The sequence below is a fragment of the Cicer arietinum genome, chromosome 6 (assembly GCF_000331145.2).
Source record: "Cicer arietinum cultivar CDC Frontier isolate Library 1 chromosome 6, Cicar.CDCFrontier_v2.0, whole genome shotgun sequence".
NCBI lineage: Eukaryota > Viridiplantae > Streptophyta > Magnoliopsida > Fabales > Fabaceae > Cicer > Cicer arietinum.
In genome coordinates, this window is record NC_021165.2 from 31,031,307 (window position 1) to 31,057,098 (window position 25,792).

Below are 25,792 nucleotides of genomic sequence, written 5' to 3' on the forward strand. Positions count from 1 at the left end.
ATCATAAATATCCTTAAGACTAATAATTTTTCATATATCTTTTTTTTTTTACCAATTTTTCTCTCAAGTCACTTAAGGTAATTTCATATTCTTGTATCATAAATGTCTAATGAGATAGTTTAATTAGGTTGTTCATTAGAAAAAACAAAAATATGTTTTCATTACTATCTATATTATCAGAGCATTGAGTTTCATTACATTGATCATCTTCATTTTAATTGTTTTCTTTCAAAAGTTTTCACTCTTCCTTATTTATGTTTAGTTGTGCATTCATTATATATATATATATATATATATATATATAAATAAAGGAAATATCAAATTATACACCAAATAATTACATTCATTCAATAATATCGTATCGCATAAATAGTTTTCAAAAACTGTTCAATTAAATATATATAAATTTTAACAATCTATAATGAGTTAATATCAAAATTTATAAATATGATTTACTTCCTTCATCTCGCAGCAAGTATCACTTTAGCAAAAATAAAAAATTGTCTCAAAATTAATGTTATTCTCAATGCAAATTTAATTATTTTTTTCTATATTATCCTTTAATAATTACTATATCCAAAACTAACAAAAATTGTTATACTTTATATTGATAATAGCAAAAAATTCACCAATAATTAAAATTAATAGTTTAATAAAATAAATTATTCCTTTATTCTAATTATTTCATTTCGTAATACATGTATAAAAACTTTAAACAACTTTCAATATGAAAGGAATGAAGTATATGATAGTAATTTTTAATCCAATGCTTGATTTTGAAAAATATTCATCAGAACACAGTGTTATTAAATATACGTAACACTTAGTGTTAGTTAGAGTGTAACTTAATCTATGCTATATATATATATATATATATATATATATGAGTTTATATCAAGTCACTCTTCTATTACACTTTCAGAACCGTCATTGATCGTAATTATATTATATTAATTGAAACGGACCTTTAAATTTCTCGAGGGACGAGGGCATACATAGTATTATAAGTGCCTCTGTCCCTATAAAACACATTTCGATCAATTTATGCATAAATATGTACTTATTTGCACCGCATTGATTGTTTAATCATGAAAGGCTAAGAAGAAAAAATAATATTAATGAAAGATTGGTAGGAAGAATTGAAGAACGAACACATATGTCCAACAACATTTGTATGTGAAAATAAAATTAAATGATCAATTTAATGAGCTAAAGAGACAAACACCATGCAATATTAGTGTACTTAAAACACACTAATAATGTTTTTTATATGTCGAAATGTTTTTGAAACTCTAGAAGAGTTAAAAACTAATTAATTAATGTAGGTAGGCATAGATCATGAGTTTTTCTTATTAAAATTGATCAAACGGACCTCTTTTGTAACATGCACATGTGATCAAATATGGATAAAATTATCAAGTTTGTATATGCTATGATTCTCTTTCTTTTTCTAATTCTATTTGTATCTCAAGTCAGTGGTAAGAGTTTTTTCTCTCCATAATTTACTTCTTTATCTTATACATAATATTTCATTTAATTTTAATGAATCTTGTTTAATCTTTTTTACATCATAACATTTTTTGCAGCATGTGAATATGATTATGAATGTCCATGTTGTCCTTATGTTGGAACGTGCAGCATTACCTCAAATACTTGTATATGCTAGTATTAGTTAAGTTGAAAATGAAAAAGTTTGAAAAAATATCTGTTGAAAAATGTGAAGGGATTATTGCTCACATAAAAGTACTTTCTTGGGGCTGGTTCATATTGAGGGATGAGAAAAGTTGTGGTTTACAATTCTCCTATTAGCTTAATAACCCTTTTGAATGTATTAGAATATTGTAGTTACGGTGTAATGGGTTTTGAGAACCTCTTGTACTCACATTAATGCATTTTGTGAATAAAAAAATGTTTGTATAACAAGAATTTCATGCATATAGTGTGTTTCCATTGGACAATTAAAAGAGAGAAGAAAAACAATTCAAATTGTTATGTTATAATTTTATTTCAAAAAAATAATATATAAATACAATAATAATGATACCATATCTTTTTGTAAAAGAAAATTATTCTTTAAGTAACTTAAAGCATCTCCAATTATGAACCCAACTAATTTATTTTGTTTAAAGGATAGTATACATAGCAAGTCATTTTTAAGTATTTTATCCATTTTTATTTCAGTAGTACAACTCTTAAGAATTCAAATTGATCCCATAAATCACCTTAAATTGAAGTTAATTAAATTTATCACTTTCTTATATATTTCTCAAGAGATATACTATTAAAACATTTTAAAATACTTGATAAGTGGTAATCAAGAATAATGATAACACAACAAGACTGAGCCTAAAAATTTATTTTATGTGTACTCCTTAATTTATGTTATGCTTGATGTAGTTGTTCGTATCTCTTAATCTAAATTTTCTTACTTCTCAGAAAGTTCTCTTCCTTGGGTCTCTTCCTTTCAATTATCTTGAAGTTTCTCGTTTCAAAGGATGGTCTTGGGTGAATCTCCTTATTCTTATTGTAGATAACATCAAAATTAAGTTAGCCTGTTGGAAAGGTCATCATTTCTCTATCATGGATAGAGTTTAACATGTGCAAACTAAAATTTATGGCATTTTATTGTACAAATTTCATGTTTATGTTTGGTCTATTAATCTTTTTAAAATTATAGATTGATTGCTTAGAAACTCCATTTAGTTGAGAAATATTATTACATAAAGTGTTGTTAATATGGCTCGGCACAAATTGTGTTGGAAAATGTGTTGTGTGTTCAAAAATGTGGGATATACAATTTATATGAATAATATTTATATTCTTTTTGGTAGTTCGAATATTGTATTAATTAAGTGCATTTGACCTAAACACTTATGAGATGAATGATTTTATAAGAAATTTTCTAGAAAGGGTGCATATAAGGCTAAAATTCAAAACAAAAAACTCGTCATGAACAAATTATAGTGATTTCACGTTATTATGACACTCAAATAATTTAATGTGCAACATTTTTATAGCACGTCATGTTGGAACACAATCAAGAGTGGAAGGTGAATCAATGATGAAAATCGATAATTGAAAACTGTGGTTTTTTGAGAAGATGATGGAGAAAAGAGAGAGATTATGGAAGAGAGTATTTTCTGTTATTTTCTGTTACACTATGGTATCAAAATTGACATTAAAAAAAATCTATTTTCAAACAATACACACAAATGTATTTATATGGGGGTACAATATGGAACCAAACAAGTGGCCCAAACAGAAAAAAACTATTTTTGTCTCAGAAAATTTCCAAAAACAGCTTTTCCAAATAAGCTCTTTTACGAAACGCTTCCTAAAGCCACTAAACTACATTTGAATTATATATCACTTCCAATACACCACCTTAACTCAAATGCTCCACATTCTTCATGCCTAGCTTCATCGCAAGTTTCTTCAAAAACCTCATTCGTAACGCCTTTCGTCATCAAGTCTGCAACTTGTACTTCGCTTCTGCAGTACCCCAAACGTAACTGTCCGAAACTCACTAATTCCCTCAAATAGTGAAACCTCATCTCAATATGCTTGCCCTTCCCATGTGCTATGGGATTCTTAGCAAGGTTGATGGCTGAAACATTGTCCATCAACAGCAAAACAGCTCATTTTGTGTTGTTGTCCAGCTCACGCAGCAGGTTCACTTGCCACACAGCTTGGCATGCACATAACGAAGCTGCGATATACTCCACCTCGCAGGAAGAGAGAGCAACCACCGACTCCTTTCTAGAACACCAAGACATTGGTGCCCCTCCGAACATAAAGACATAATCGACCGTTGATTTCCGATCGTCCTCTTCAAGATCCCCATTGCATACCTCTTTTGATGCATGAGCGGCCTCAACTTTGTCTTTTGGAATTCTATGCCTAAGAAGTATTTCATTGTGCCAAGATCAGTCATTTCAAACTCCCTCATAAGCTCTTCTTTGAACTTTGAAATGTAACTTTCACAGCTGCCTTTAATCAATTAATCGTCCACATAAAGACAAAGTATGATTACTCATTCGCTTGCATCCGACTTCACATAAACACCATGTTCGGATACGCACTTCTTGAGACCAATGTCTATAAGAAAACCATATATGCGTTTGTTCCAAGCTCTTGAAGCTTGTTTCAAACCATAGAGTGCCTTCCTTAACTTGTAGACCCTTGCCTCTTGATTTTGAATCACAAAACCAGGTGGCTGTCCAACGTAGACATCCTCATCAAGTAGACCATTCAAAAATGCCGATTTGACGTCCATTTGATATAACGGCCAGCTGTTGTTATTAGCTATCGCAACAACTAACCGGATGGTTTCATGCCTTGCTACCGGTGCGAACACCTCATCAAAATCTATCCATTCCTTTTGCAAAAATCCCTTTGCAACTAGTTGAGCTTTATGCTTGATTATTTCACCTTTCGGATTCGCTTTCACTTTGTAGACCCATTTCACAGCAATAGTCTTTTTACCTTTCGATAAATCAACAAACATCCATGTATTGTTCTTTTCAATTGATTCCAGCTCTTCCTTCATAGCCCACATCCACTTTGGATCGCTTTATGCCTCATCCGTATTCATCGTTTCGGATTCGACCATTAGAGTGAAGTGAATAAGATCACCCTCATTGTTGATCTCGCTATCTCGGAATAATCCACAATCACGGAGTCTTTGAGGCAATCCTCTTTGCCTTGTTGGTCGTCTACTTGATTCACCTGTTTCGGTTCCGAAAGGTTGTTGTACAGCACCTTCAGCAGGCTGAAAATTCCAATTTTCCTGCAGGAAATCGAATTCCCCTGGAGGTAAATCGATTTCCACCTCACCAGAAACAGTTCCAGCAGCTCCAGGATGTTGATTTTCGTGGCAGAAATCGATTTCCCGAACAGATATGGCAATTTTTCTACTGTCAAACTGTCGTATCTCATCCACGATCACATCTCGACTAATTACGATCTTCTTGCTACTCACATCAAACAACTTGTAGCCTCCAGTAGGATGATATCCGACAAGCAACATCATTTCACTCTTCTCATCAAGCTTCTTTCGAAGTTGTCCCGAAATATGTCGAAATGCTACCGAACCGAAAATGCGCAAATGACTCAAATTCAGTTTGAATTCGGACCATACCTCTTTTGGAATCACCTTTCCCAGCTTCTTTGTTGGACACCTATTCAACACATAGGCGGCTGTAGCAACAACTTCTCCCCAAAGCTCTTTCGGCAAATTCTTCCCTTTCAACATGCTACGCACCATGTTCATAATTGTCCGATTTTTTCTCTCGGTCACGCCATTTTGCTGAGGCATATAGGGTGGTACAACCTCACGCACTATACCCTCATCATCACAATACTTCCCAAATTTACTCGAAGTAAATTCGCTTCCGCCATCGGTTTTGAGAATTTTGAGTTTGTGACCGCTTTGCCGCTCAACCATGGATTTAAATCGTTTGAACACCTCAAACACCTCATCCTTCCTCTTTATGAGATAAATCCACAACTTCCTACTAAAACCATCGATAAATATGGCAAAGTATCGATTACCTCCATACGAACTGACTTGCATCGGTTCGCACACATCGGAATACACCACCTCAAGATGATGTTTGGTCCTATAACATGCATCTTTGCTGAAACTATTCTTGTGTTGCTTCCCTTGTACACACTCTTCACATATCTCAGCTAGAACATTGATACTAGGCAATCCGGTCACCATCTCATACTTTTGCAACGCGTCGAGATCTCAAAAATTCAAGTGTCCAAGACGGTAGTGCCACAACCATTCATCACGACTTGCCGCTGTAGCTAAGCACCTATGCTCCATGATTTCCAACTCAATCTTGAAAGTCCTATTGGCAGCCATAGGAGCCTTAAGGATCAAAACACCGTTTTGGTCCAAAACGCGCAAAACCTTGTTTTCCGTTCGAATCATGTAATTCCTCTCAAGCAATTGGCCAATACTCAAGAGATTACACTCGATTCCTGGAATGTACAATACATCTTTGATCAAGGAATGACCACCATCCCTTCTCATGGTCAAAACATCACCGACACCGTCGGCCGCTAATGTCGTATCACCCGCGAATTTCACTCTACTTCGTGTGGCTTGATTGATCTTCACGAACCAATCATTTCTTCCTGTCATATGTGTCGAACAACCTGAGTCCAAGTACCACTCATTTCTTCCTTGGACTCCATCTCGAACTGTTACCATTGCGCTTTTCTCTGAATGCGTTTTTGCAGATTTTTATGCACTGCAATAGTTGTTGTCCAGCAACTTCCTCTTGTCACAGTTGTTGTCCAACACCTCTTTAATGACGTAGTTCTCTTCCATGATCATCACAAGAACCGTGTTATCATAATCCACGTCTTGCCTAGCAACCTTAGCCTCATCCGCATGATTCTCCCTTGGTTTCGCTCTACACTCTCTTGCGAAATGCCCAAGCTTTTGACAATTGTAACACTTCTTGGTACTTTTGTCGAACGGCTTGTAGTTGCCTTGACCACTACCTTTAGAACTGCCCTCACCTTTCCTTGAACTTTGTGACTCTTTTTCATCAAAATTTTGGAAATTTTTCTTTCCTCTAGAAGGCCATTTCCCTTTCGATTTCTTATTCTTCTCGTTGAAACGGGCTTGCAAAGCAACTTCCGCTTTGGCTTTATCGTTTCCTCTTTCGTCCATCCTTTGTTCATGAGCTTCTAATGAACTTTGAAGTTCATCTTTCGTCATCGTCTTGAGATCCTTCGATTCCTCAAGCGCCACCACAATATTATCGAATCTTGGTGTTAAAGAATGCAATACCTTTGACACAAAATTTTGTTCGGAAACGGCTTCACCACACGACTTCATTTGATTCTCCAAGCGTGTCACACGCGTCACGTAATCGTTAATCGTTTCCTTGTCTTCCATTTGAAGTAACTCAAATTGCCGCTTATGAGTTTGTAACCTCACCACCTTCGCCTTCTCTGCACCAGCATAAGCTTTCTCAAGGATACCCCAAGTTGTCTTCCCCGAGTCGCAATCGCCAACCTTTTCGAAGTTGTCACTATCGACGCAAGAATGAATCAAGAAGAGGGCCTTGTAGTCTTTCTTCTTATCTTCCTTGAATTTCGCTTGTTGAGCTGTTGTAGCCTCTTCATCAAGAGGAGTAATGCCATCGGTAATCATATCAAGAACATCTTGATATCCAAACAAAACTTTCATTTGTTTATACCATTTGTCATAATTCTTCGAATCAAGAATCGGAAGGTTGGTAGGAATTTTGTCATTGGAAACGGACATGTTTGCAGCGGAAATTGGATCTCAACCAGGCTCTTGATACCCAATGTTGGAACACAATCAAGAGTGGAGGGTGAATCAATGGTGAAAATTGCTAATTGAAAACTTTGGTTTTTTGAGAAGATGATGGAGAAAAGAGAGAGATTATGGAAGAGAGTATTTTCTGTTATTTTCTGTTACACTATGGTATCAAAATTGACATTAAAAAAAATCTCTTTTCAAAAAATACACACAAAGGTATTTATATGGGGTACAATGTGGAACCAAACAAGTGGCCCAAACAGAAAAAACTATTTTTGTCTCAGAAAATTTCCAAAAACAGCTTTTCCAAATAAGCTCTTTTACGAAACGCTTCCTAAAGCCACTAAACTACATTTGAATTATATATCACTTCCAATACACCACCTTAATTCAAATGCTCCATATTCTTCATGCCTAGCTTCATCACAAGTTTCTTGAAAGCCTCATTCGTAACGCCTTTCGTCAACAAGTCTGCAGCTTGTTCTTCGCTTCTGCAGTACCCCAAACGTAACTGTCTGAAACTCACTAATTCCCTCAAATAGTGAAACCTCATCTCAATATGCTTGCCCCTCCCATGTGCTATGGGATTCTTAGCAAGGTTGATGGCTGAAACATTGTCCATCAACAGCAAAATAGCTCCTTTCGTGTTGCTGTCCAGCTCACGCAGCAGGTTCACTAGCCACACAGCTTGGCATGCACATAACGAATCTGCGATATACTCCACCTCGCAGGAAGAGAGAGCAACCATCGGCTCCTTTCTAGAACACCAAGACATTGGTGCCCCTCCGAACATAAAGACATAACCGACCATTGATTTCCGATCGTCCTTATCTCCGTACCAATTAGAGTCGGTGTATCCGAGTAATTCACAACTTTTGCCCATGTCATTTGCAGGAAATAAAATTCCACAGCCAAAAGTACCTTTCACATATCTAAGTATCCTCTAAACCGCTGCCATGAACCTACTTGCAATACTGACGCTAAACGCTAAATTTGGTCGCGTATTGCACAAGTAACGCAATGATCCTATCAATCTCCGGTATTGAGTAGAATCCACATCTTGCTCATCTTCACTCTTGGACAGCTGTAAACGTGCCTCAGCTGGTGTTGTGGCAGCATTGCAATGCTCCATATCACACCTCTTCAAGATCTCCATTGCATACCTCTTTTGATGCATGAGCAGCCTCAACTTTGTCTTTTGGAATTCGATGCCTAAGAAGTATTTCATTGTGCCAAGATCTGTCATTTCAAACTCCCTCATAAGCTCTTCTTTGAACTTTGAAATGTAACTTTCGCAGCTGCCCGTAATCAATAAATCGTCCACATAAAGACAAAGTATGATTACTCCTTCGCTTGCATCCGACTTCACATAAACACCATGTTCGGATATGCACTTCTTGAGACCAATGTCTATAAGAAAACCATCTATGCGTTTGTTCTAAGCTCTTGGAGCTTGTTTCAAACCATAGAGTGCATTCCTTAACTTGTAGACCCTTGCCTCTTGATTTTGAATCACAAAACCAGGTGACTGTCCAACATAGACCTCCTCATCAAGTGGACCATTCAAAAATTCTGATTTGACGTCCATTTGATATAACGGCCAGCTGTTGTTATTAGTTATCGCAACAACTAACCGGATGGTTTCATGCCTTGCTACCGATGCGAACACCTTATCAAAATCTATCCCTTCCTTTTGCAAAAATCCCTTTGCAACTAGTCGAGCTTTATGCTTGATTATTTCACCTTTCGGATTCGCTTTCACTTTGTAGACCTATTTCACACCAATAGCCTTTTTACCTTTCGGTAAATCAACCAACATCCATGTATTTTTTTTTTCAATTGATTCCAGCTCTTCCTTCATAGCACACATCCACTTTGGATCGCTTAATGCCTCCTCCGTATTCACCGGTTCGGATTCGGCCATTAGAGCGAAGTGAATAAGATCACCCTCATTGTTGATCTCGCTATCTCAGAATAATTCACAATCACGAAGTCTTTGAGGCAATCCTCTTTGCCTTGTTGGTCGTCTACTTGATTCACCTGTTTCGGTTCTGAAAGGTTGCTGTACAGCACCTTCAGCAGGCTGAAAATTCCAATTTTCCTGCAGGAAATCGATTTCCCCTGGAGGTAAATCGATTTCCACCTCACCAGAAACAGTTCCAGCTGCTCCAGGATGTTGATTTTCGTTGCAGAAATCGATTTCCCGAACTGATATGGCAGTTTTTCTACTGTCAAACTGTCGTATCTCATCCACGATCACATCTCAACTAATTACGATCTTCTTACTACTCACATCAAACAACTTGTAGCCTCCGGTAGGATGATATCCGACAAGCAACATCATTTCACTCTTCTCATCAAGCTTCTTTCGACGTTACTTTAATATATGTATTTAGGTGATTATTTAATACCTTATATGATGACCAATGAGTTCTTGTCATATGACATAATAGACAATGTATTATTCTTGTCTTATTTAAAAATAACACTATAGACTTTCACAATAATAATAATAATAATAATAATAATAATAATAATAATAATAATAATAATAATAATAATCGAGTATAGATAATTAAGTCTAATATTCTATTTTAATAGTATCTTACAATCCATTCACGCTGTTTTACTCAATTGAGCTTATTATTGTCAAGACTTTATCATGTTTAAATAAACCTACATAAGAAACCAAACTTCCACTTATTAAAAATAATCGCAACATACAAATGCATGTATATAAATTACATTAACAAACAGAGCAATACAAGTTTGAAACAAAATAGTTGAAACATAATTATGAAATGAAACTATTTGCTGGGTATATATATATTAGTCTTCCTCTTATCAACATCTAGACAAGTGTTCAAGTTGTAGCTTCTTCCTTTGACTTCTTTAGGTGATGGAACAAGCCTTCTGTCAAAACATCTTTGGAAGAAGTCAAAGAAGCTCCCAATAGGTTCAGTGCCTAACAATATAGAGATAATTAAAATCATTATATAGGAAGGGCCACTTAGTTTTACTATATATTATCAACGATTATTATGAGTTAGTATGATTAATATTTTATAATAATTCAGAATGAATAGTTATTTTGATATTTAAATATATTAAACATTGTTTTTATAGTTCTTGAATATATTGAAATTATAAACACATTTTTAATTGTCTCTTTTATTAGTACTTTATAGATCATATTAATTAAAGAAAGACATATTCAAAAATTAAATTAATTAACCAAAGACACTTGAGAATCAAAATTACTAACAAAAAGCATATTAAAGTATTTTCAACACATTTATGTACTATTGTAACATCCTCTCACAAATTTAAAGACAAAAATCAATGTTTAACAATAATATAGCAATATCAATGGTTATTTCAAAATTGATCATTAGACCAAAACTAATTCTTAGTTAACTCATTGATATAATTATTATACTTCCAAGCATCAAGATTTGCATGACAAATGAAATTAAGGCTAAATTGTCATTTTGATCCCTTAAATTATTTTTAAGTTTTGTTTGTTCTATTTTGATCCTTTAAGTTATCAAATTAGACATTTTAATCCCTCAAATTATTTTCATTTTATTTTAGTCACTTAAGTTATAAATATTAAACACTTTGATCTTTTAAGTTACAAACATTATACATTTTGTTCTTTTCTAATAATGTCTAACAGTTAAGCTTAAGGGACCAAAATATCTAACTTTTACAACTTAATGAATAAAAATGTTTGATGTAAAGTATCAAAGTGAAACATAAAATTAACTTAAAGTACCCAAAATGTAATTTAAACAAAAATTAATTGAGGATGATTGTTACCTCTATCTCTCCAATGCTAACTATATGCTCCTCCAAATCATCCAATGGTACATTCATCTTGTGCAAAAATGAAATGCTAGAAGTATTTGCAAATGGTGTCACATGCAAATCATCCCACACAACAAATAATGATGGTCTCTTAACAAATCCCAAAGCATATTCAATTTTGCCAAAAGGTGATCTTGGATCAAAAACCTTCATGGCTATTGGATTTTTTATCAAACTTTTGTCCTTTGAAATCACTCCATTCACATTTGAATAACATATATGATTTTTAACCACACCTTTACCATACCAATAAGTATGATTATATTCTTCACAAAGATTTTTTAATGGTTGCTTCATACATCCAAATTGAGAAGCCACTTTTGGATTTGGTAAAGGATTACCTAAAGGACTTATGAACCATGAAGGATTGAATTCTTTCACACTTTTGTGCAAGTTATCTATGCTTCCAATAGAAAAATTTCCATTCAATTGCTTTAGAATAGATCCAATAGGTGTTGTGAGGAAACTAAATAGAAAATCAATAAAATCTCCCTCTGCTTCAGCATATAGTATCTTTTTCTTTGATTTTCTCACCATTACCTTGAGTTTTATATTAGTCCAATTTTCAATTTTTGGTCCTTGTTTTGGTGAGAAAGTGTACATCCTTTTAAATTCTCCATTTGCCAAAAATACATCAGTAAGAGGAGATTTGGAGATTAATGATTGCTTTAGTAAGTGCAAAATCTGAAAAGTAAAAATAGGAATAAATACATTATTAAACTAGAAAATTTTCATATTATTTTCTAAAACTTATTTCACATATCTTTACCATACACAAGCTTACAAGTAGATTATGGAACTTAAGAAGGTTATTTTTTATCAAAAAAAAAAACATAAGTCCTAAAAAAAATTCATTTGCATTTAATAAAAATCATTTGAACACATTTTTTCCCCTCTAAATTGAGATTCAATTTAAAATGTAATATAAGGAATCTCAAAATATAGTATATATTTGTGTGCAATTTTAAGAACAGATATATTCATAAATATTAAAAAATACTTACTTTACTCTCTAAAGTCGGCATTTTTTTTAACTTACATCTATCGTATAAAGAAATTTTAGCATGGAATATGAATGAAAATTTATAGAAGAAAGAATACCTCATTCAAGCCAACATTCAAGGAAATTTGTGTCAACTTATTAAAATTTTTGTAGCCAAGTTGAATAAGTTGCTGAACAGAGTTACCAGGAGAGTTTTGCAACACTTTCAAATCATTAAAAATCAAATACAAAGTTCCTTTCTTAACAAAAACACCATCCTCATTATTATGACCCTCTTCACTAAAATCACCATGCAACTTCATTTCTTTGTCCATCAATTTCCCACAAGAACAACTAGCTCCATCAAAAGTACTCAAAAACAAATCACTTCCTCTACAACACCTTCCACACATAAAGTACTTTTTAGGCTTAGTATCATCCAAATTCAACTTCAAATTCTTGCAAACTGACTCACAAGAATTTCTTGGACAAAGCAACATTTCCTTGCATGTATTGTTCCAAAAAACACCATCACTTAAATTTTCAACACTCTTGTAAAGATTGTTGATGCAACCAATATTTTCCTCTTGTGGTTGATCATCATAATCATGAATATTATGATGTTGATTTTTGGAGAGTAGCCTTATGATGGTTCCTAATGGAAGTGTGAGAAAACTAAATAAAATGTCTATTAAGTCACTTTTTGATTCAGCTACAACTACTTGGTTTTTTTCTTTGTCAACCAAAAGTCTCAAAGGAAACTTTGGTTCTTGCTTTGAAGCCATAACAAAACCACACATTGTTTAATGCAAAATTTGATATATCTTTGGTGTTGTGTTTTTTTGGACATGAATTTGTTTGATTATTTTCATGTTATTATAAAATAGTGAAAAATGGAAAGAGAACAAAGGAAAGGGAGAAGCTTCCTTTGTTGGACAGCATGGTTGAGATAATGTCATTTTGTTTTTGTTGTTTGTAAGAAAAAGAGAAAGGGATTGTTTTGTAGTTTGCTAAAGTGTTGGAATAGTGAATTGCACATAACTTTCCATAAAGTGTTTGGAAGCTAAGTAGCATTCCTATCCCAAAAATATTTTGCAAACATCTATGAAGTTGGTTTCTCGTAGATCTTGACATTTTGAGAAATTAATACCTTCTGTTAGAGGTAAAAGGCAAGTTCTATGATTTATAGATACGGTGCCAAAATCTATGGATCAGATGGATTTAGATGATAACCAATTGATTAAAACAATTCATTAATTCAGTCAATCCATCTATTATCATATTTTAATGGATGGATATCCATTCCATACTTACAAAAATATTTTTTTTTTTATTATTTTTAAAAACAATTTTGTTTATTATTTAAAGAAACTGTTTGGTTACAAAAAATTCTAAATATCTACAAAACTATTTTTTGTATTATTTTCAAAAACTATTAATATTTAAAAAGATAAATAAGTTTCAAAATATAATTTTATAATTTTAAAACATTTTTTTTTGTTTAGGAAAGAAAATACTGTTTTTTAATTATTTAAAAAATTATTTTATGTTATTTAAAAAAATATAGTTTTTAAGTATTTTAACAATAAGTACTTTATTTATCATTAATTTAACAATGGGAGTGGTGTCTGGCGGCAGTGTAGTTCTGGCCATCATCATGGCGGTGGACAGCGGACATTTGATGATCACTACGACAATTTAAGGTGGTCGATGGCGGAGCTTCCACAACCAACCGCCACCAACTATCTCATGTTATTAAATTAATAATTAATAAATGATAATGTCTGAAATGTTCAATGATGTGAGAAATGACACTCAAATTATTAGAAAAATTGATCTTGTACTCCCATTTCTATATTTATGCTCCTATAAATTTTTGAAAATGTCAATTATACTCTTACTTTTGTTATTTTATTATTTTGTAAGACAATAAAATAATTTTTGGTAAGTAAAAGTTTTCCGATAATTTTCGAAAAATTTTTTTGAAGAATTCCGGGACACACAATATTTCCGAAAAATTTTTTACAAGTTTTCCGGTACATAAGGTATTTACAGGAAAACTCTAAAAAAGATTTTTGGTACAGAATGAAAAAATATGTATTACCGGAAAACTTTCTTCAACTTTTCTGGTATGTTTCCGGAAAAGACAAATTTTTCGGTACACACTTTTTTTTTAATATACCATAAATTAATAATTAACACACCATAAATACAACATTAAATAATTAATACATCATAAATAATTAATAAATAATTAACATACCATAATAATTAATATACCATAATAATTAATATACCATAAATAATTAATAATTAATATATCATAAATAATTAATATACCATAATAATTAATAATTAATGTACCATAAATAATAATTAATATATTCGACCCTCACCTTCCTTCTTGTGTATAGTCTATGTGTACCGATCCTCCTTATGGATAGATATATTCTTGCTACAACTTTGTCGTCTCTACCTCTAGCCCTACTTACTAGAAAAAAACTTAGTTAAAATCAAATCAATTAAATAAATACTAATATAATAAAAAATTAAAATAAAAAATAATTTAAAAAATATTTTTAAAAAAATCAATCAACTATTGGAAAACTTGTGGACGAAATTTTTTGGTAGCTTCCGAAAATGTTGTTCAAGTTTTCTGGTAGTGTATCTTTTTCGGAAACTTGAAATAAGTTTTCTGGGAGTAATGTTCTGTACCAGAAAACGTTTTTCAAGTTTTTCGGAGTTGAAGTTGTATACCATAAAACTTGAAAAAAGTTTTCTGGACAAAAAATAGTTTTTTGACACTCTTGTTCCGAAAATGTTGAAATGAAAAAATAGTCATTTTACTATATATGAGGGTATTTGAGTCTTTTCCTTTATATTTTGGGGGTACATAGATAAAAGAGGGGTACAGGATAAAATTTTCAAATTATTAACCACTTTGGGCCTCTATATATTTGTTGGGCCTTTTTCTTTTTCTTTGTGTGGGCTTTGATAGTTAAGAAATATAATATGCATTATTCATTTTTTTGTGTAGTAAAAGAGGTAAAAAAGGGTGGAGCTGCACCTTTTGAAATCAAACAATGAGAAGATGAAAAAATTAAAGGGGAAATTCGAAACACTATTGTTAAGATAATAGTGAGAACTAAAAAAATTCAAGAGTGAGGGATCTAGGGTTTCAGAAAAAATAGTGTTCAAGGTTTGGGTTTTGTTGATTGTTCATTTTGAACATTGAAAGGGACAATAAACAAGGGTTCTCTATTGTAATCTTGACTTGAATTCTTTCATTACAGTGAAAGTTATTCTCTCATGTAGATGTATGTTATTATTGGACCAAACTCTGAATCAAATTTTGTGTGTACAATTCTTCTAAGCTCTTTCTTGCTAATTTTCTGTTATATTTGTGTGATTGAAAATTATGTTATATTTAATTCTATTAATTGAATATAATTTTTGTTGCAACTTAGTGAAAATGTGCATTCTGGTTTACTTCATTGTAACGTTTTATGTCATAAGGTGCATTGTAATTTGCGTTCTAATTTGCTTTTCAAGTACTCACTAATTGGTTAACTGCAAGTTCTAGTTTTTTTTAACATTAATATGAGTTTCATTTGTTACTGCATCACAATGCATTATTGAGTGTGTTGTTTGCAATAAAGGTACAAGGTATGAGTTTCATACACTTAAAATATTTCATTAATAGTGAACTCCTATTGCAAGGTGTGGGGAATGTTCCTGAACTTAATAGAAATTAATCTTTAATCTATATGCATGTTTGATGAATTAGGATATAATACTATAAATGATGACCATATGGTATGTATATTCTTGATGGTTCCATTATTATTGCTCATGCTTGGATGGCTAGTCGACCACCACATGATAAAACAAAGTTATGGCATATTAGACTATGGCATTTTAGAAGAAAAAAATTGGTTAGAATTTCAAAAAACAAAATTTGTTGAATGGTGATAAATTGGATAAATATAGAATTTTTTTATCATTGCATAGTAGACAAACAACATAGAGTTAAGTTTGGAAGTGATGTGCATGTTCTAGAAGGTCATAAGGGGGGTCTTATTTTCTTAATATGATTAATTATTTTTCTAGAAAAGTGTGGATTTATATTTTGAAAAATAAATCTCAAACTTTTCAAACATTTAAAGAATGGAACACTCTAGTAGAAAATCAAATAAGAACTAAATTACTAACAATGTTCAGAAGTTTGTTTCAAATCAATTTAATGAGTTTTTTAAGAAATAGAGAATTAAGAGGCATAAAACGGTGGCAAGGATATATAATTCAATAAAATAAACTACCTGAGTGTATGAATAGGACCATTGTTTTTAGAGAACGAGGTGTATGATAGTTATCAGTTTTGTTGAAAAAAATAATGTATTAATATAATATTGTAGAAATTAGTACTTTCCAATTTAAAAATGATGGTCGAGTTTAACGAAAATGCAAGTCTTGCTCGAAAACATAGGCGATAGATATGAAAGATATATTAACAATGGAAATTCCATATTATCTATATTTTCTGTATATATTTGACATTTGTTTCGTTTAGATTTTTATAATTATTAATAATTATTACTTTATAATTATTTTTTATTTTTATTTAAAAAATTTATTAAAAGCTTTTAATTAATTATTAAAAAATATTTATCTTGTGTATGCGTTATACATTTCAAAATTAAAGTATGACAAAATTATAGTTAGTCTATTTTTTAATTCAACTCACATGTGATTAAAAAAAGGTAAATCCATAAATTTAAGGCTAAATTACAATTGTGGTCTTTTAACTTAATCTCAGGTAACGTTTTAGTCCTTTATCTTTTTTTTTTCCCGATTTAGTCCTTTATTCCTAACAATCTCAAATAAAGTATGAAAATATGAGTTTATTTGAAGATTTGCGTTACGAATTTGATGAAATTTGTATTATATTGAAGAATATAATTAATTTTATGAGTTTTGATTGAATTTTTTTTTTGAATTTTTGTATAAAAAAGGATAACATTGTTGAAATTTTAAAACATAAAATATCAAATTGTCACTTAAAATTAAAATAAAGGACCAAGTCGGGAAAAAAAAAAGATAAAGGACTAAAACGTTACCTGAGATTAAGTTAAAGGACCACAAATGTAATTTAGCCTAAATTTAATTGAGTTTATTAATAAATAACAATTTCCTAAAAACCAAACCGGTGAGATTTACATGTTATGATTTAATTGTTTCAATTAATATAATTACAGTTCAATCGGATAATAAATAAATAGATAAAGTAATAAAATATCATAATTCATTAATAATTAGTATAAAACATATATTTTAAAACAAACATAATCCATATCAAATAGTATCTACATTTGGTAGAGTATAAATTGGTAGGCCCTATATTACTCATAGGTTTGGATAGTTTGGTAGAATCAATAATTTGCTTTCAAAACAAAAAGATTGATTCACCCTATACCTCGTATTTTTATTTATATTCCTGTGAATTTTTTAAAATGTCAAATATATTTTTAATTTTTTATTATTTTATAAATTTAAATTTATTTTTTTTTTACTATTTTAATATTTTTGGACTAATCAAAAAACATTCTTGGTAGGTAAAATTTGTTTTAGAAATTACTGAAAAACTTTAAAAAAAATTTCTAGTACAAAAGAGTAAAAATGTGTGTACCGAAAACCTTAAATAAGTTTTCTGATGCATAAGATTAAAAATGTATATTACCGAAAAATTTGAAAAAAAGTTGTCGATATAGTAAGAGTTTACTGAAAAACTTATTTACAGGTTTTCCGATACACACTAATTTCTTTTTTTTTTTTTTAAGTAATTTCCTTACCGAAAATTTTTTTCCAAAATTTTTGGAGTGTAACTTCTTTATCGAAAAATTTAAAAAGAAAATTCTAAAATATTATTTCTTTATTGAAAAATTTTTAAAAAAAATTCGAAGTACATGTTGAAAAAAATATTGCTCGCTTTTTATCGAAAATATTAAATGATAAAATAGTAAAACATTACAAATTTTAAGATTTATACAAATAAAAAAATTATTTTCTTACATTTGCGGAAAATAAAGGTTAAATATAAGGTATAGGATAAAACCATCAAACAAAAATATAATCTTATATTAGCCCATAGCTACAAGTCCACAACACACATAAATCATTAGCTAATAGTCATAGCCTTCACTATTTTGTTTCAATCCTTACCACATATGCGCCAGTATTTCTTCTTGCTAAGCTCGATTGCATTATGATTCTTATGAGATTTGAAGTGACAATGAAAAGTTAGGAAAACTTAAGAAAAAAAATCATTTTTAAGCATAATTATTTGAACTTTTCGATTTTTTGAAACCAGTTCGATTACACATATATTCTTCTTCTTACTCTCTTATGGTTGTATTCATCTTCTTTCTTTTTCTAATTTTTTTTCAGACCATAGGAGAATAAAAGAAAAAAATATCAAGCCTTTGGAAGATAAGAAGTATATCAAGAAGAAAGAACATAACAATTGATTTTTCTACCACGCATTTTTAATTTTTCTCATTATTTTTTTTCTTCTCAGTTCTCACTGTAATTTCGTATCTGTTTTTTTTTTTTTTTTTTTTTATCTTCCTATTCTCATAAGTTTTTCTAAATTTGAACAAGAAAGAACAAATTTTGGATTTGATTATGTTGCTTCTCATCTTGCTTTTTTCCCTGTAATTCCGGATCTCTCTATTTTTTATTTTATATCTTAAAAAATTAGTAGAAAAAATCTTCTATTTATTTTATATTTAGTTATTCTTAGATTTATTTATTGTGTTTCTATATTTTCTCTCTTTAATTAGATATGGTTATTTATCTTTCTATATTTTTCTCTAGATGTTCATGTCACAATCGTAAGAAAGGGTATGATATAAAATTCAAATGTATATACTATTTAATTTAATGTCCATAGAAGAAAAGAACAACCGTAAAGAATATATCAAGTGTGAGGATGTATTAGACCGAAAGATGAAAGTATTAAATCATAACCATTGAATTTAAGCAAAACGGTTAAGATCGAATATTTTCCAAATCTACATTGTCTTCCCCACGTGCACGCTTTGACTTCTTTCTCTCATTTTATCATTTATGTCTCTCCATCCATATGCTTGGAAGTTAAAAAACACAAGTTTTATTTTTTTGTTAAAATGGAAGGCAATGAATACTACTTAGTGATATATACATACAATTTTTATGAGATAAAAAAACTACAATAAGTGACAAGGGAAATCACAAAGATTCATTGAAAAAAATAATATTGTTTTCGAAAACAAAACATGCTCCACATAATACAAAAACAATAGCAGAAAACAATTATATGTATATGTCACCGATAAATAGTCATTGTCTTTTCCTTTAGGCAATAGGGAGTAAGATTTATATAACTAAAAAAGGAGTATCAACTTTTTGTCCACTCCAAATTAAGGTTCTCTAAAAAAATATATTATTTTTTACCGCTTTGTTATCGGAACATTGTATGTATATAGTTGTATAGTTCGCTTTAAAAATTAAATTAAGAAAAAAAATAATTTGTTTGTATCAAAAATATTTTTGTAACACAATGTATAATTTATATCATGAACTACTTTAAATTTTTAAAAATTTTTCATTAACCACTAAAATGTATATTATTTTAACCACTATTTGTATGAATATTATTTTAACCACTAAACCGCAAAAACTGTAAAGTAGTTAATATTTTATATTGTAATAGTTAATGAGATATATATTAAATAAGTGGTTAATAATTTATATTTTAATAATTAATAAAGTATTTAAAATGATTAATAATATAAATTTGTGTATGTGACATAAAAGATGTTTCAATTATATATAAAAAAAAATTTAATACTAGTCATCATATAAATACGGTAAATAATATATATGATATTAAATATTGTTTCAGTTTTCGTGTTTATATATTTTTCCTATTTTTTAAATATTTTACTATAATTATAATTATAACTACAATATACAAACAATAGTTATCCCAATTTGATTTAGTACAATATAAATTATATTTACTGTTTAACAATTATTGTAAAAAACATAAGATATATAAACTCATATTAACAATGTACATTATGTTGTATTAATAATTCGCTAAATGATAAAAAAAAATCAAGAAGTCATAAATGATAAAACGAGAGAAAGATAGAAAAGTCAAGTGTGCATGTGGGGAAGGCAGTGCAGATTTAAGAAATATTCAATCTCAACCATTTGATTAAATTCAATGGTTATGATTCAATTAATGTTCTCATATCTTACTCTAATATATTTCATATATATATATATATATATATATATATATATATATTACTATGTTTGATAGCTCATTGTGAATAATAAATTCAACTGACAAATAAATAAAAAATTATTGAGAAGATTAATTCCATAAATTTTATAAAATTTTAAAATTATTTGATGATAATTTATTAAATAACTTCGAATGATTATAGCATTTTTTAAAACATAAGTAAATATTGATAGTTAAATTACATAACTACAAATTTCATATTTAAGTAAAACGAGGGAGAGACAGATAAATTTTAATTAGTGGAGAATTCATATATCTCTTTTAACTATTATCACATGTAATGTAATAGTTTATGAATCTATCAAAATTACAAGCATATTCTCAAATATCTCTTTTGTTATAAATTTTATAGACTAAAGTGACTAACGAAATAAAAGGATTAAATTAATTAATTAATTAAAGACACATTTAAAAATTAAAATGACTAATAAAAAAAATATATAGATTTATTTTTGTAATTCTGATACATTTAAAGACTATTACAATAACATTCACATATTTATATTAAAAAATAAAAATGTAGTGGAGACAAAATCTATAATATAGATCTTTTTCTTTATCATATAATTTATTTTTTGTTGAGACGGTAAGCGGAAAAAAATGCAATTAAACTTATTAGATGCTAAAAATTATTTATATTTTTCAAAACTAAGTATAGACTATTGTCTACATTGAGCCAATATCATTTATAATGAGTTATGATCAAGTAGAATAACTCATCTTACAATATATATATTAATACAGCATAATAGATGTTAATACGAGTTTATATATCTTTTTAAATTTTTACAATAATTGTTAAACAGTAAATATAATGTATATTGTACTAAATTAAATTGGGATAACTATTGTTTGTGTTATAGCAATAATTATAATTATAGCAAGTATTTAAAAAATAATATATTTATGGACAACCTTGATTTGGAGTGGACAAAGTTAACGTAGTCTATTACAACTCTTTTATGGTTATATAAAATTTATTTTATCACTAATCAAAGTATACTTTATTTTAAACCTCTCACTCACTTTGAGAATAATATTAATTTAAACATCAAACACTACGCCAAAAATGACATTTAACAGCGCCCATTTTACAGCGCTTGCTAAACACAAGCGCTGTTGTAATTATATTTTAAAAATAACGGAACCTATTACAGCGCTTTTGATTCAAAGCGCTGTAAAACAAGCGCTGTAGTAGGTCATATAACGTTTGCGCATCACGTTATAAGGCTTTTACAGCGCTTGTCAAAAAAGCGCTGTAAAAGGAAGCGCTTTCGCGTATCAGTTACAGCGCTTTTTTCACAAGCGCTGTAAAACACATGCGCTTTCATTGAATTTAACTACCTATTACAGCGCTTGTTTCACAAGCGCTGTAAAACAAGCGCTGTAAAACACATGCGCTTTCATTGAATTTAACTACCTATTACAGCGCTTTTTTCACAAGCGCTGTAAAATACATCTTTCAAATAATTATATACGTTGGAAACCCTCATATCCTCTACATCTTTCAAATAATTATATACGTTGGGAACCCTAATATCCTCTACGTACTGTGCGGCCATCTACGTTGTCTAAGGTATTTTTTACACATGATCTGTTATGTTTTGAAATTGTCAAAAATTGTCAAAAACTCATACCACATGATCTGTTCTGTTTTGAAATTGTCAAAAATTGTCAAAAACTCATACCACATGATCTGTTCTGTTTTGAAATTGTTAGTTGATATTGGTTTCTTTTTGAAACTTGTTGATATGTTTTGAAAGCTTATTATTTTTGTTACTGCATTTATATAGGTGGTATAATATGGATAGGAAATGGATTTCAGCCAATCGATTGTCAAAAGAGTATGAAATTGGAGTGAAGGAGTTTGTTGAGTTTGCAGTGAAGAATGCAAAAGATCCAAATAGAGTAGTTTGTCCTTGTTTAAAATGTTGTTTTGGAAAACGTGTTAGAGAAGATGAATTAGAAGGACATCTAGTATGTAATGGAATTGATCAAAGCTACACATGTTGGATAAGACATGGTGAGAAAAAAAAAGGAAACATTAATTTTGAGAATAGTTCTACATATGCTTCAACTGATTTCGATACAGATACATATGAGCCGGACCGAGTTGATGAGATTGCAAAAGCAGTTGAAGAAGATCTTCGAGATTGTCCTAAAATGTTTGAAAGTTTGTTGAGTGATGCAGAGAAAGAATTATATAATGGTTGTACTAAATTCACAAGACTGTCAGCGATATTAAAGTTGTACAACTTAAAAGCGAGTAATGGATGGTCTGATAAAAGCTTTACGGAATTATTAACACTCATAAAAGATATGTTGCCAGATGATAATGAACTTCCCAGTCGAACCTACGAGGCTAAACGGATTTTGTGTTCTATTGGAATGAGTTACGAAAGGATTCATGCGTGTCCTAACGATTGCATTTTATTTCGAAACGAATATGAACTACTTAAGGCGTGTCCGAAATGCAATGTCTCTCGATATAAGAAGAAAGAATCTACTCCAGCAAAAGTCGTGTGGTATTTTCCTATAATACCAAGATTTAGGCGCATGTATCGCAGTGAAGAAGATTCAAAACACTTGACATGGCATGCAGATGAAAGAATTAGAGATGGAATGTTTCGACACCCTGCAGATTCCCCACAATGGGCAAAAATTGATCACGAGTATCCTGAATTCGGGATAGAGTCAAGAAATCTAAGACTTGCACTTTCTACTGATGGAATGAATCCACATGGTCTTCAAAGCATCTCACATAGCACGTGGCCTGTGATTTTGGTAATATATAACCTACCTCCATGGTTATGTATGAAGCGTAAGTTTATGATGTTGTCTCTGTTAATTTCTGGACCCAAACAACCGGGGAATGATATCGACGTATACTTGACTCCTTTAATTGAAGATTTAAAAATTCTGTGGGAGACAGGTGTGGAAGTTTATGATGGGTATAGGAAAAAGTGTTTCAATTTGAGGGCTATGTTGTTCGGCACAATTAATGATTTTCCAGCATATGGTAATTTATCAGGATATAGCATTAAAGGTCAGTGTGCATGTCCTATATGTGAAGAGAGTACAAATTGGATGCGGTTGAAACATTGTAAGAAGAATGTGTTTCTTGGACATCGTAGATTTTTACCTTATAGTCATCAGTATCGTGGGTGGAGAAATGCATTCAATGGAAAATCAGAGGAAGGTAAAGCTCCTTTAGCACCGACTGGATATCAAATACTTGAAAAAGTACAAGGTTTGACCAATAAATTTGGCAAACCTTTTGCGGGAGAGCTGGTGAAAACTGGGTGGAAGAAAAAGTCAATTTTCTTTGAATTGCCATATTGGAAGTCATTGTATGTAAGACATTTCCTCGATGTGATGCATATTGAAAAAAATGTATTTGAAAGTGTTATTGGTACGTTACTCAATGTTCCAGGAAAGTCTAAAGATGGCGTCAATGCAAGATTGGACTTGGTCGATATGGGAATAAGAAATGAACTGGCTCCAGTAAAGAAAGGAAATCGCACATATCTACCTCCAGCCGCTCATACTCTATCTAGAAAGGAAAAAATTGTTTTATGTAAATTTCTACACGAAGTTAAAGTTCCAGAAGGATACTCTTCGAACATTAAAAATTTGGTTTGTATGAAAGACCTCAAGTTAAAAGGTTTGAAGACCCATGATTGTCATATTATAATGGAGCATTTGCTACCAATAGGTATACGTTCCATTTTACCTGAAAAAGTTCGACTAGCCTTAACTAGATTATGTTTCTTCTTCAGGGAAATTTGTAGTAAAGTGATCGACCCTCAGAAATTACCGACATTGCAGAGGGAAATTGTTGTTACTTTGTGTGAGCTTGAAATGTATTTCCCACCATCGTTTTTTGATATAATGGTTCACCTTACTGTTCATCTGGTTAAGGAGACACAACTTTGTGGGCCAGCTTATATGAGATGGATGTATCCGATAGAACGATATATGAAAATATTAAAAGGGTACGTAAAAAGTAGAAGTCGACCAGAAGGTTGTATTGCTGAACGATACATTGTTGAAGAGGCTGCTGAATTTTGTACTGAATATCTGTCCAATGTTGAATCCATAGGGCTTCCCATGTCTCGTCATTCGGGAAGACTATCAGGAGAAGGGATAACTGGAAGGAGACTACTGACTATATCAAGGACAGAATGGGAGCAGGCACAATTGTATGTTCTGCACAATGATGATGAGGTTCAACCGTATGTTACAATACACATTGATCAGTTATCTCGTTTGAACATGAATAGGAATCAAAATTGGATAACTCGAGAGCACAATCGAAGTTTTGTAACATGGTTAAAAAATCACATAATGTCAAAATTTGATATAGACCCCGGATCAATTTCAAATAGATTGAGGTGGCTAGCAAATGGTCCGAGCTTACATGTCTTTTCTTACACTGGTTATGTTATTAACGGCTACACATTTTATACCAAAGAACAAGATGATCAGACCACTATGCAAAATAGTGGAGTCACTCTCGTAGCTGAAGCGATGCATGTCTCAAGTGCAAAAGACAAAAACCCAATATATGCAAATCTATCATATTTTGGGGTTATCGAGCGCATATGGGAGTTAGACTACACAATGTTTCGTGTTCCTATATTTGGTTGCAAGTGGGTCGATAATAATAATGGCGTTCGGATTGATGAGTCAGGATTCTTGCTTGTCGATTTTAATAGGGTGGGATACAAAGACGAGCCTTTTATTTTAGCGTCGCAAGCTCAACAAGTGTTTTATGTCACTGATCCTTCTAATGATAAATGGTCTGTTGTCCTATCGACCAATAAAATAAGTGATGATAACAATAATGATGAAGATGTTGGTAATGATCTTTTATTTGCAACATCACAACAACCACATGAAATTGATTCAACTGATGATGGTTTATATCTTAGAGATGATCATGATGAGGGAATTTGGATTAATCCATCGTTTCGTATTGTAAATGGACAAACAAATGTGAATGTCACCAGGAAAAGAAGAAGGGCATCTTAATGTATATGTTTAATTGTTTTATATAAGCTATGCATGTAATCTGAACTGTGTTATTGTAAATATGCATGTAATCTGAATTGAGTGTTTTATACTAAGTTCTGATTAATTTATTTTCTGAACTGAACTGAACTGAACTGTACAGAGAGATTCTCATTGTCATTTCTAATAATTCATGCATGTAATCTGAATTGAGTGTTTTATACTAAGTTCTGATTAATTTATTTTCTGAACTGAACTGAACTGA

At 30.9% G+C, this 25,792-nt stretch overlaps 2 protein-coding genes across 2 annotated transcripts; both read right to left on the reverse strand.

Moving 5' to 3' along the window:
* Window positions 1–6,256: 6,256 nt before the first annotated feature.
* On the reverse strand, window positions 6,257–7,291 carry LOC140920689 (uncharacterized). Its single transcript, XM_073369500.1, has one exon. It carries the CDS (start codon window positions 7,289–7,291, stop codon window positions 6,257–6,259), a length of 1,035 nt encoding a protein of 344 aa, XP_073225601.1.
* Window positions 7,292–9,988: 2,697 nt separating this feature from the next.
* On the reverse strand, window positions 9,989–13,026 carry LOC101488456 (uncharacterized). Its single transcript, XM_004506582.4, has 3 exons — window positions 12,281–13,026; window positions 11,132–11,863; window positions 9,989–10,274 (listed from the first exon to the last, which is right to left on the reverse strand). The coding sequence occupies exons 1-3, from the start codon at window positions 12,959–12,961 to the stop codon at window positions 10,173–10,175; spliced, it is 1,515 nt and encodes a 504-aa protein (XP_004506639.1). The 5' UTR covers window positions 12,962–13,026; the 3' UTR covers window positions 9,989–10,172.
* Between the last annotated feature and the right edge of the window lie 12,766 nt (window positions 13,027–25,792).

Coding starts and splice junctions, on each gene's coding strand:
- LOC140920689 (XM_073369500.1), bottom strand. CDS start 7,291: ATGTCCGTTTCCAATGACAAAATTCCTACCAACCTTCCGATTCTTGAT.
- LOC101488456 (XM_004506582.4), bottom strand. CDS start 12,961: ATGTGTGGTTTTGTTATGGCTTCAAAGCAAGAACCAAAGTTTCCTTTG. Junction 11,864..12,280: donor TGAATGTTGGCTTGAATGAG/GTATTCTTTCTT, acceptor TTTACTTTTCAG/ATTTTGCACTTACTAAAGCA. Junction 10,275..11,131: donor TTAGCATTGGAGAGATAGAG/GTAACAATCATC, acceptor CTATATTGTTAG/GCACTGAACCTATTGGGAGC.